Source organism: Cornus florida, unplaced genomic scaffold (genome assembly GCF_030987335.1).
Source record: "Cornus florida cultivar Cherokee Brave unplaced genomic scaffold, ASM3098733v1 CherokeeBrave_3.0.0_Hap2_Chr07, whole genome shotgun sequence".
Taxonomy (NCBI): domain Eukaryota; kingdom Viridiplantae; phylum Streptophyta; class Magnoliopsida; order Cornales; family Cornaceae; genus Cornus; species Cornus florida.
Genome location: NW_026775577.1, coordinates 15,527,505 through 15,540,317, shown reverse-complemented (window position 1 = coordinate 15,540,317; position 12,813 = coordinate 15,527,505). Strand labels below are relative to the sequence as shown.

Sequence of the window (12,813 nt, the reverse complement as noted above, 5' to 3'; positions counted from 1 at the left end):
CGGTCATATGAATCATATTATGAAAAATAATTGTCTACATCACTTGGGTGTAGAAAAGTATGAAACATTTTACGTACATAAATACAAAATAAATGTCAATTCTCTGCATACTGAAAAGGCTGAAAACAAAATGATACCAAATCGTTTACTAAAATAATGTCTAATTCTCCTTTGTTGCATTGACTCCCTCCTTTCTAGTTAATAAAAACAGCAATTAGTGTAAATTCAAAGAGGAGTGCTAAACATAATTAGCAAACCAATCGCACATATGATTAGTTGAAAATTTTAATTATAGAAGTTATAATTAATGCTTCTCTGATTGCTTCTTCCCTTTTTTCTTTTTTTTTTCTTTTCAATTCTTTCATTTTCTATATATATATATATATATATATATATAATAGTTAACCATTCTGTGAATAGATTGGAAACCATACTTATCTTATTTCATATATTAACTAAAACTTAAATTTTATAATATTACTTCAATTAAAACTCAATCTATACCGTTATTTCAATTAAATTACATAAAATCCAATAAAAAGTCCATCAAGGTGGAATATATATATATATATGTATATCTAAGACAAGTGAACAATAAAAGAAAGAAAGTAAATAATGAAGTATAGCCATATATATCCAATCAGGAAAGAAAGATTAAAAAAAGAAGACAATTGTTAAAAGTAAAGAAAAAAAATAAAATTAAATATATGTAACAAATGAAAGAAGGAAGGTTATTAGGTATAAAGAAAGAAGAAATAATTTAAAAGGGTAATTTGGCTTTAAAGTTGAAGTTTTAAAATTTCAAAATATTAGGAAAGACACATTAATTACATCTTATTTTTTTTAACCAATTAGATGTATGACTGTGAATGCACAGTCGCTTGCGCGATTGTGTTTAGCACTTCTCAAATTTAAAACCATTAATAATAGTTGAACAATGTAATTATTAATGTAATTAATACAGTAATAGTGGAACAATGTAAGTTCAGATTTTCATTTTCAATTTCAATTTCATTTTATTAGTTGAAAAAATCTATTAGTTGTCCCTTTTTAAAATTAATTAGCTAGGATGCATGAAATGAAATGATTTCATTTTCAATTTCAATTTCATTTTCATTCCTATTTACTGCATATAAATTGTGTGGCCAGTATTTTTTTACGAAGATTATCGATTTCATTTTCGTGCTAAGTATAAACTATAAAATTCTAATTACTGCATATAAATCTTGTGGTCGGTGTTGTTTGATAAATAATTAGATTCAAGATATATATAGTTGAAATTTTAATTAAAATTTAATTAGATTCAAGATACATATAGTTGAAACCCTTTTTAAAGTCACTCTTTAATACTTCCTCCTTTCCAAAATGTTTTTTTTTTTTTTTTTGAGAATCTAACTCTTTAGGAGTGTAATTTTTAATTCTTTTATTATAGTGGTAAAAAATAAAATTTTAAATATATCTTTTTAAAGAATCAATTCAAAACTCCATTAGGAAAAAACTTTATTGCACACATTGTATCGGGTAATGGACATATCCTAACCGTCTTGTAATATATATCCTGCATGTATTACACATGCCGTTTTGGATGCGCAAAGTTTTTTTACTCTCTTAGGCTTTGTTTGGCTGGAAGGAGAGAAAATAAGTGGAGAGAAAATATGAAAGAAAGAACAAACTTCATTTGTTTGGTAGAGAGGAAACAAGGAAAGAAAGGATAATAGGAGGAATAAATTATCCTTCATCCTTTGTGCTTTCTTCAGTAGGAAAGAAGAAAATTGGATAAAAGTGAGGGAAGAAGAGATGAATGAGATATTCCTAAAGAAGAGATTATGTTATTCTCTCTTTTAGTTCGGTTGGATGAAAGAAAATAAAAGAAATTGAGAATTTTCTTTGATCGATAAAAAGAAATTGAAATTTTAAAGTTGTTTTTACTATTAAACTCATCATTTACTTTATTTGTGAGATTTATTAAATATTTATGAAGGATGATGATATAGTAATTTAAAACTTTTGTAATAGGCCCATTTGTCTTCTTTCTTTTCTTTGCCCATATTTGAACGGATCAAAATTTATGAAAGATGAAGGATGACTCATCTATCCTATTATCTTTTCTTTTTTTATATCATGTCTATCGAACTAAGGAAATTTGTTCCTTCCTTCCTAGCACAAAATATTATAAATTTTCATCCATCCAATTCCCAAATATCGGTGAAAGAAAGGAGGGAAAACAAGTGTTGCTATAATGCTATTATGAAAGTTTTGAATTATACCAACGGCCAGTGGCCTAGCAGTATCAGACCTTTGAGGGTTCAAGTCTCCATGGAAGCATGTGTGTGTGAGTATCAACTATGGAAAAAAAAAAAAAAAAAAAGTTTTGAATTATAATACTAATATAATTTATACAACTTTTAAATTACAATATTATCCATCATAAATAACAATATTATAGATAATGACGAGTATAATGGTAAAAACAATTTAAAACTCTCTTTTTCTTTCAAAAAGATAAAAATACTAGTGTAGTATCCTGCCAGGCACACTTTGGGCTGGGTCATGCTTTAATACCATTTGTAACGACCTACTCCACTACATAATATGATATTGTTCACTTTGGACCTGAGCTCGCATTTTTACTCTTGAACTTTTACTCCAACATGCCTAATACCAATTGAAGTAGCACACCTAAATATAAACACTTTACCTTTTTCTTACCTAGGCGATGTGAGATTATATACTTATAAAGTATCCTACCAGTGTCTTGCATGTGCCAACGATACACCCACCCACAAGTTCATCACATAATTTCTCCACCATCATATCTTCTCTTCCTTCGAACAAAGCATTAGATGCACTTAGGCGGGGCCGAAATCGAAACCTCTTGAATGCAACAAAGGGGGAAAATTTATGGGCTAAATACCTTCCAGGAGAGTACCCTTTTTCTATTAAGTCTTAACGACGAAGTAACCAATAACTATGGGCGGTTGTTAGGTACCCATCCGTTTTCCTTTACGTGTTTAGGCATCATTTTCATGGGGCTTACCTAAAATAGCTGAATCAAATATTCAACAACGACACACAAAACATGCTAAATACAGGCCCATGCATACAATCCTTGTACCATGAGAAATCAGTGTGTGGAATGCCATTATAACCATATTATATGAGGTCTAGCGCCCTGCTTGATAGAGAGTCTAACTTCTCGATCTAGTGTACTCATGTTTAAGTAAAAAAAAAAAAAAAAAAAAAAAAAAAAAAAAAAAAAAGAATTCTATAAAAAAAATCTTAACATCAATGCATAAACCTATCAAAGAACAGCGCTAGCAAAAGTATATATCGTATTTACCTCTAATAAAAAATAAAATAAAAAAAGTATATATTTAACTTATATAAAAAAAACGTAAATATTTAACTTATTGGGGGAAAAATGTATATATTTCTTATTTAAGGGTTGTATCATATTCCCATGAAAACACGACATGAAGAAAATTTGAAACTTTGAGGGGTTTGTTGACTTTTTAGTTTTTTTTAGACTTCGGCATCAACGTGCATTGTGCTGAAACGGATTTTTTAAAGAAGGGGATGGACCGTGTAAATTGTCAATTTTGATCGGCTATAGGTTAACTACATCTTCCATTTTTCCCAATATATATATAAAGGTCCAACTCATCTAGAAAAATTTGAATATCAAAAAAAAAGTGTTGACCAAATTTCATATTATTTGGTCATCATTTTTTTAAGTTCTATCTGGACTGCTCTAGAAGGAAAACTTAACTGACTAATTTATTATTATTTTTTTCCTTTTTTGGTAGGCCGTAGGTAAGCTAAACAAAGATGAAATACCATAATAATCTCATGTCTGTAGATATTGTAATAATATGTCAAACCATTGTGTGATTTGTGTTGAAAGTTCGCACCAACAAAACAATATATAATAACACAAATTAATATTCAGCCACGTTTACGAGATATTTCCATAGATTTAATAATGTACTAAAATGTGTGTGTGACTGTGTGTTCTGGGTTGATTGAATATGCTTGAAGCCTACAAATCCATCTTATCTATAGGAGGATACATAAATAAATACTACAAAATATGACCTATATATCAACATAATGTAGAACAAGAATTTACTAGTAAAAAACAAGTAAAATTTTCAAGCATCATGAAATGATAAAGACTATGAAACATACTGTATAATATACATGAAGAGACTTGCAATTTTAGGGTTTGACCCTTCACTCTCATTTTATTTTGAAAAGAAAAATGGATATTGGACAAAATATTTTGGATCATTTCGATATATTTCAACTGTTTCAGTATAATGGATGAGTTTCTCCTTTTTCTTTTTTTCGGGTAATGTACAAAAATATAAATTAGAGAAGCCAAAATTGTACATCAAAACTAATGGCACGAAAAGAAGGTTGATACATCACAAGTCTTGATTCTGGATTACCCGGAGGAGTTCCTGCTGCAATCTAACATTTTGGCTATAAATAATCCGAGAGTTGGCGAACGAAAACTCTTTTTTCAAACCTGCAAATGGAAAGGAAAACTAAAATCATCAATGCAAATCGAAAACTTTCATGGATCGATAATGCACTAACTATTCATCTCAAAGAAGCATATTCCCATGAACAAAACAAAGATGGGAAACACAGGGTTTGAAAATAGATATTGAGGGACGATTAGTTGCCATATTCACCGTGTGTCTGCCCAGACCGGACATTTAGTCCTTCTAAATTGCACAATCTAACGTTGTTGTTCTCGTAAAATTTCAACTCATACACAATATCACTAATTGAGCATTAATAATAAAATTGGAATTATCTATGCATATTTAAATCAAAAATAATGTATTGCCTTTCCTACTAGAATCCTAATTGATGAACATCAACCTTTCATCTATGATAATCAATCTTCTCAAGAATTACTCGTAATTTGATTTCCTTGGCTTCGAAATCACAAACTTCGAGCTTCTTGTGCTCATAAACTTCTTATCACCGTCAACAATGACAATAAATAAAAAAAATTAAATAAAAAATCTTCATATTTCTTTCACAAACAAATATCTCTTCTACACTTTTATAATGATACAAGGCCTCATCTTCATCTTGTGATAAGCTCATAATATTCTTAACCTTGATCATGTACACTTTCATAAGTGTGAACATCAACTGCAAACTTTAAATTCCGCTACATAAAGGACACTTATTACACTTTCATAGGCATGAACGTCAACTGCAAACTTCAAACTAAAACACACCAACAAATTTTGGTAGTTCTTTATTGAAAACCATCTCAATAAGAACCTGCCCACAAATAGATTAAACATGAGCCCCACCGTCAGTGCTATACCTACTGTCTACGCACTTCCATGTTGAATTCTGCTCTCCGCAACCAACGCACCCAACAAGGCTGCCACCATTCCATCATTTGTCATCAGAGGTAAGTGAAGGCTCTTGTAACAACTCATCTAACAAAAGCCAAAGAATAGCAAAGGAGAAACCCATTTAACCCGAATCCCAGAATCAACTAGGGCTCTTGAATGCGAAATAAGAAAGAGCTTCCAAATTTTATTTAAGTAGATAATTAAAAACTATAAATTTTCTTTCTTCCATGAGAAGCCTATTTTATAGGCCCTATAAAACCTAAAATACAACTACTGAGTAACAAAAATAATCCTAATTTATATAGTAACCTACAAAAACTTGATTTCAACTGTTGGAAACCTAAAATAGCAAAAAATGAAATAAAAACTTATAGTTTTGAAAAGTAATATTTACAAAAACAAAAGAAATCAAAAAATTAAAATTTAGCCACATATACTATCCTACATCACTAATTAAATAAAATTTAGCCGCATATATACATCACTGCCCTCACATCAAGGCCGGCCTTCCTTAGCACCTTGTCACCCCCACCAAGTTTGAGAGAGGTCTTGCCATGCAGGGGCATGCATGAGCATACAAGGCACTACATGGCACTCTTGGGAGTTAGATTATAGAGCCTTTCACAATTGTGCAAAGATTGTAGAGAAACGTGGAGAGCTCTATAGGAGAGCTTTGTAGAGATTGTAAACATCTTATATATTTTAGTGATTAGTTCTAGAGAGATGGTCTTAGTCATTTGTTGTGATGCATCCTGCCAATCCATTAAAGATGTGGATGCCTGCAATTAGGTGAGGGGTATTATTTTTAAGCGACAAGGACCAAGTGTGAGTGCAAAGCACAAGTGAGTGATGGAGCCCAAGAGAGTATGAGTGCTAACCTTGTGAACTTGTACATAATCCTTTGGTTGGTAATACAACTATTCTTCCTCTTGTCAACTGTCAACCAAGTGTGCTTGAGTGTGTGCAAACCAAGTGCGGGTGAAAGCCACCACATCACTTGATGGGAGGCACGAACTACCGTGGGAGTAGGGCCGATAAAGTTTGGCTAGAGCATTGGGGAAACTCTAGGCCCATCACAACCAACTTATTACTTAGACATTTCATGCTCCACAACTATCCACCAGTGCGGATAAAACCTCCTGTCCTAAGCATTTCATCCTCTCCCTCATAGTACAACAAACCATATAATTTCATAAATCCCTCTCACGTCTCTGGAAAAAACCCACCTCTACTCTTCATTGACCCTTGACCCTCCCTTATAGTTCAACAAACTATATAATTTCATAAATCCCTCTCACGTCTCTGGAAAAAAACCCACCTGTACTTCTCACTGACCCTTGACCCTTCCTCCTATCAGCATCCCCTAGCAATGACATGCTTCATGTTCAAGTTTATTTGGCACGAGCACGGGAACTATATGTGTGTGTGTGTGTATATGTACACATAATAATTAGTAGACAAATATAATCATAGTCTACAAAAAGATTCAACATGACAAGGACATGCAACATACCAAGGTGTATCACCAAAGTCTCAACTAAAATTTTAAAATATTAGAAATATTTATTTTACATTCTAGTTATGAAAACTAAAGAAGAGTAAGTGGACATGGGTCAAATGAGTCTTTGAGAAATGTTTGTGAGCAACATGGAGTTATGGACATGGTAGCTCATTTATTGAACAGTTGGTAATTGTAAAATATTGTGACATGTTGACAGATTATTTTTACAGTTCAGGCCAAGTTTAAAAAATAAATAAAATGAAGAAATTACATGTTGTTCCCATACCTAGATCAATGAACTCAAATACGTGATCCACAACCATCAAGCTCCAGATACATTTACAAATATCATGTATAGGGGGCTCAGCATAAGTAATTCATCATTGGTTGAATGATTGCAGCAAATAAAATTGTAACATTCCCCAAATTAAAATGAAAGAAATCCCAAAAAATAAAATTAAAAAAAAAAAAATTTTATGCATAGACATATTTGTTAATATTATTCACCAAAATGTCTGAGATAGTGAACCATTGGCCTCAGCGTCAAACTCCATATTTTAATCTTTATGCATTGTGCATTGCTTAATATATATGTCTTAATCACCATAGCTTTTACAGATAAGAATCAAGCAATCATCCGATAATTAACCAATCATAATGTAGAACATCTCATTTTTAACACAAATCATAAAAGTCAGCTTTCACAATGACTTGCCAATGATCTGTCAGTCTCATTGTACGTCAATGTATCCCAATATAGATGCAAGTCAGTATAGTCCCAAAACCATAGAGCTCAATAATATAAAATTATTATAATTTTAACCATACAAGATACACATGTCAAGAAAATCAATTTTTGGAATAGCTCTTGGAAGTTATAAGTTACAGTTATAAAAGAGTTTTGCATCAATACATCCCAATATAGATGCAATTCAGCCATAGAGCTCAATTATATGACATTATTAAAAATTAGAAAACAAAATATACATGTCAAAAAATCAATTATGAAATAGCATCTATAACTAGTGTTGGTAACTAAAATCACAGAGTAATAGTCTCATCTAGGTACAGAAAATTACCTTTAGAATTGTAAATTAAATTTAATACTCAAGGAGACGCATCCATTTTGTAGATGACCACTTGTTCCCTTTAATAACAGGGCATCCACCTAAAATAAGACGAGAGAGATTCAAAACATAAATTATTCATATAAGCAAATGAACATAGGAAATGAAGACACTGTAAAAATCCCTTGGAAGACTTGAGCCAAATATACGGTCATGCCACCATCATGCATGGATATCTTTGCTAGCTAGCACCTTCAAATTATTTAAGTGTTGCATGACTCAAAAACTTGGGGCAATTGTCCCACACAACCCTTGTAAGGGAGACGCAATTAAATTATGCAACAAAACAGAATGTAAAAAGTTCCCCTTTGACAAGTCCGCTTACTCATTACTGAGACCTTACTGCACACTCTTATACAACCAATATAAAAATAAAAACCACAACTAACCATGCAAACTTGAAGGATCTAGACTTGCATCTGGGTTCATGCTCCAGAAAAGCAATGCATCACCCATCTTTGGTTTAATAGAAAGCCCTTTCTTTCCGCATTCAGATAGCTCATTCCACCAAGGCACAGAACTATAATTTCCTTTGGCAGCAGGGAATACTGTCTCACCCCCTTCTTCAACATCTGAGCTGCACCATGGTATGAGTAGTAAAAAATAATCACAAGTAGACAAAGCAATAACATTCAAAAAGAAGTGGGTAACCATGTCACTTACAGGTACATTAGGACTGTAGCAATGCGTTGACCTCCTCTCTTAGTATTAACCTCATCACTAAAGTAGTCATAGTGAGGTTCATACTTTTGGCCCACTTCATAGTGGAGAATTTGAAGCCCTTCACCATTCTCTGAAAATTACACCACAGACTCAAATAAGAACACGATGTATCATAACAAAAAAAAAAAAAAAAAAAAAAAAAAATCAAAATTTACCTATTAAAATTAATAGATTTTAGATTCGTAATACGCAGACCAAAATATAACATAAATTAAATCATTACTGGTACTCATCTATGATCTACTTTTTAAGGCTAATAATATCTGAAAAGTCCAATAAGAGTAACACCAAGTGTGCGATGGCTACCTTCTAACACTCAATGGTCATTAAGACCTCTATTGCTACCAATTGGTAATGTTATGAAGAAATAGATTTGTTATATTAATGGTTTGTAAATTTGTAATTTGAGTGATGTCTCCTCTACTCTCTCCCTCAAAACTCTTCCAACTAAATTCACGGCAAAAGTTCCATTTAGGGATTGCATGCATCAACTTAAATCAGCAGATAATGCAAGAGCAGTACTTCTTGATGGTTTTTATCACATATGACTCACATTGGACCCACTATTTAAAATATATATTTTGACAATAAAAGCAATCCAGACCCATTAGTTGAGCTATTACCCTCCAAAATCTTAAATCACATGAATCTGAATCAAAATGAGAAAAGATAAATTATAAATTGGGTGGTCAAAGGCTTAACAGATGAATGCACTTCCGAAAATCAAAAATGAGCCTTCTACCCTCTTCATTCAAACTATTTCCCACTCTAGAGAAAATGTGCAGAGTTACTTCTCAGTTCTTTCTTAAACTAGTGTAGAAATAACTCAACCCTCCAACAGGAAATCAATATTTATAGCACGCTTCTAAGCAGCGATCAATTCACCTCTAAGGAACTCAAAATAAATTGTAGAGGGTTGAGATTAGGATAAGAGCTAGCCAAAAAGTTGTTATTAAACAGTGATAGATGTTTGAGGCTTTTAAATATCTGTTTTCGTATAGTTGCATGGTCACTAATGCCTTATTATATGATTTCTCTTCTACATATGCCAATTTATAAAGAGTGAAATATAATCTCATAGAAAAATGAAAATAAACTCAGAAAGCATAGCTAAGATCTAAGGGAATGATGAGGAGTTCCTCAACCACATACCTACAGGTACAAATGTGAAATCTGCAATCCTTTTCTCGATGTTTGTGATTATTTTATCATGTCCCCGTGCTAAAAATGTTCCAGAGCTAGTACGCACCCTGCATGTAAATGATATGTCAAATTCTACAAATTAGTGCATGAAGAGGATGAAATAAAAGGAAAAGAAAGCTTCATTTCCCAAATTTAGCCTAAAAAGAAGAGAGATGGCAGGTACAAAATACACACCTACTATCTTTACTCTGGCCAGTTGCACTATCAACTACAGTAGACTTTCGCATATGAGGCTTAGCAAGATTGATCAAATGCTCACATTCATCCTTGGACTGCACGATAAAAATGAAAAGAAAATTCAGTTTTTTATTAAGTTTAAATAGACATGAAACTGAAGCCTTGCTCAAGCATGAAATAGTTTTCAACAATAAGTAGACATACATTCATACACATACTTGTACAAACTCAACTAATAACAAGTAGTACTGTGGCTAACATATAAATCAGAACTTTGTTTCAAATAATCATGATCATGAAGCATAAGAGATTAAGTAATTGTAGCAAGGCATGAATGGGAATTCTCATAGTAAATGCATGTCTGAATTTGTAAACAGTCAAGGACCTTCTCCAGATACAACCGCAATACCAGACAGTCTGCGAGGTCAATATCTTCCCATTTTACATTGTATAAGAGGCATCCTTGTTCTGACACCAACCTTCATGATTATTCAATATAAATATATTCGGGAATACATGCAATATGCCTAAACAATGTTTCCAGAGTAACTTATTTGACAATCCATGCGTTATTCCATTAGATTCGGACCAAACTGAGAAACTCAAACCAATTAAAAAAAAAAAAAAAAAAAAATCACAACATTTCATTGCAATCACACCTCACATATGCAACAATAATCACACAAAAACTTACAAATTAGTCTTTTAATATCTATATGTTGTGTCCATTCATTTTAAAATTTCAAGGTTGAAGTACTTCTTGAAACTCTGAAATGATTGAATTACTATATATATTTATAGACCAAAAAATATAATCTAGGCCAACGATTCACAGAACAAATATAAAACATTGTAATGACGAACTAATTAGATGAAAAACAGACAGATAAATTATGATAAATGAAGGCTATTGGCTCAAATTATTAAAAAAAATCATAAAATTCTTTTGCAATCACACTTCACATAAATGCAATAATCACTCATAAAATTTACAATTTAGGTATAATCTAGAGAACGATTTACAAAACAGATATAAAACATTGCAATGGCAAACAAATCAGATGAAAAACAGACCAGGAAATTATGATAAACGAACGCTCTTGGCTCCCAGGAGATCACTTCAACCCACTGAGATGATCCTTGAGATTCTCCCTCACTCCTGCACCAAATTTCCACCAAATCAAGCACACAGTGATTTGATCAAACATCGATCGAACAAATTAAGAAAAATTAAGACTCGATTTGATGAAACGTACCTTTCCATAGTCGCGCGAACGATTGAGCTGAGATCATTAGCTTTCGGAGTATCGCCGGAACTGCTCGGAATCGAGAGAATTCCGAGAGTGAGAAGGATGAGAACAAGGAAGGAGAACATGATTAGCATGGCGAAAAGAAGCGTGGAAGACGACGATTTCCGAGACGGAACTCGAGTGTGCCTTCCTTTCACCACCATTGTTGTCGCTTGAAAGCTTCGATGAACGATTCAAAACCTAAAATCAATTCTGTTTATTCGTTGATTTTTGGGGAGAGAGAGAGAGGGAGAGATTTTTCTTCTTCAGAGTCCCAGCAGATGGTGTGTTTGAGAGTGAGAGAGACGGTGGGCTTAGCATTTTATAGCGACGAAATAAAAGCAAACGTACAATTGTCTGTAACTCGACGACTATTCAAATCTATTTTATGTCAGTATTTGTATTTCGCCTTCTTTTTTTTCGGAAAATTTGTATTTCGTGTTGTGCGTGATACATTGTTAGTAACCCGTGGGCCTCAATAATCCAACTAAAGATTCGAAAGAGGTCTTTTTATTCATATCGGACTTGAACCAGAATATAAATTCGTATTGAGCCCGGATCCAAATTTGGACCTGACATCTTTACTGCATTGTGTAGTGCAGCAGAGGTATAACACTGTATTATTGTTATAGCTAATCATATACGCTTTTAAATTTGTATGGTAATCTTGAAGTACGATTTGGGTGAGCTCTAAGTGTTTTGCGAGTATGGCATGTATGAGTCCGGCACATCCAAGTTCTTCTTGCAAACCTAAATCTTATCATATGCACGGAAAATCCATCATATAAAAAAAAAAAGAGCGGAGATTATTTTTGAAAAAGGGTGGGTCTTACACACAAAGTGAAACCCTACTCCTTTTAAGGTGATCTCTACCCTCCCGACACTAAACAATTTAGTGTTTATATACAAACCAAATATATATTTTTTCTCCTCGTTTTCTTTGTAATTTTCTTCGTGTGGTTATTGAATTTTTGTTCCCTCTCAAGAGCTTTTAATAAATAAAAAGAAAATTTGTATTATTGCCACATGCAGAAAACTGTTGTAAAATAACCAAAAATATATATATATATATGTAAAAATATTGCTTAGTCAAATATTATCTCATAGGGGATAAATTTCTTATAATTCAGAGATTTTGGATAATTAATTTTAGGAACACTTCGAGAAATTGTAAAACATGTTAACCACCACCTAATAACATCTAAATTTCTTATTCTGCTTAAATATCAGTTGTTATGGCAATGTAAGTTGTGCTTGAGCTTAAATTAATTGCTTTGATCAAGACTCTTTGTATTACTAGAAATTAACAATTTCTCATTATTAAAAATTAAAAAAAAAATTATTGACCGGAGTAAAAAATAGGTGACGCTCGGGTATTGACTCATTATTACGAATGAAGTCAAGAT

General features: G+C 32.4%; 1 protein-coding gene across 3 annotated transcripts; it reads right to left on the bottom strand.

Annotated features, from left to right (window-relative positions):
- Positions 1–4,207: 4,207 nt before the first annotated feature.
- On the bottom strand, positions 4,208–11,771 carry LOC132266538 (probable prolyl 4-hydroxylase 10). Of its 3 annotated transcripts, none has more exons than XM_059767428.1 (8): positions 11,375–11,770; positions 11,193–11,277; positions 10,116–10,213; positions 9,891–9,988; positions 8,679–8,808; positions 8,405–8,592; positions 7,968–8,056; positions 4,208–4,531 (listed from the first exon to the last, which is right to left on the bottom strand). In XM_059767428.1, the coding sequence occupies exons 1-7, from the start codon at positions 11,569–11,571 to the stop codon at positions 7,989–7,991; spliced, it is 864 nt and encodes a 287-aa protein (XP_059623411.1). In that variant the 5' UTR covers positions 11,572–11,770; the 3' UTR covers positions 4,208–4,531; positions 7,968–7,988. The 3 variants fall into 3 exon arrangements, with proteins under 3 accessions (XP_059623411.1, XP_059623412.1, XP_059623413.1); XM_059767429.1 differs by lacking the exon at positions 4,208–4,531 and adding an exon at positions 4,567–5,471 and having other exon boundaries at positions 11,375–11,771; XM_059767430.1 differs by lacking the exon at positions 4,208–4,531 and adding an exon at positions 4,568–5,413 and having other exon boundaries at positions 11,375–11,771.
- Positions 11,772–12,813: the final 1,042 nt, after the last annotated feature.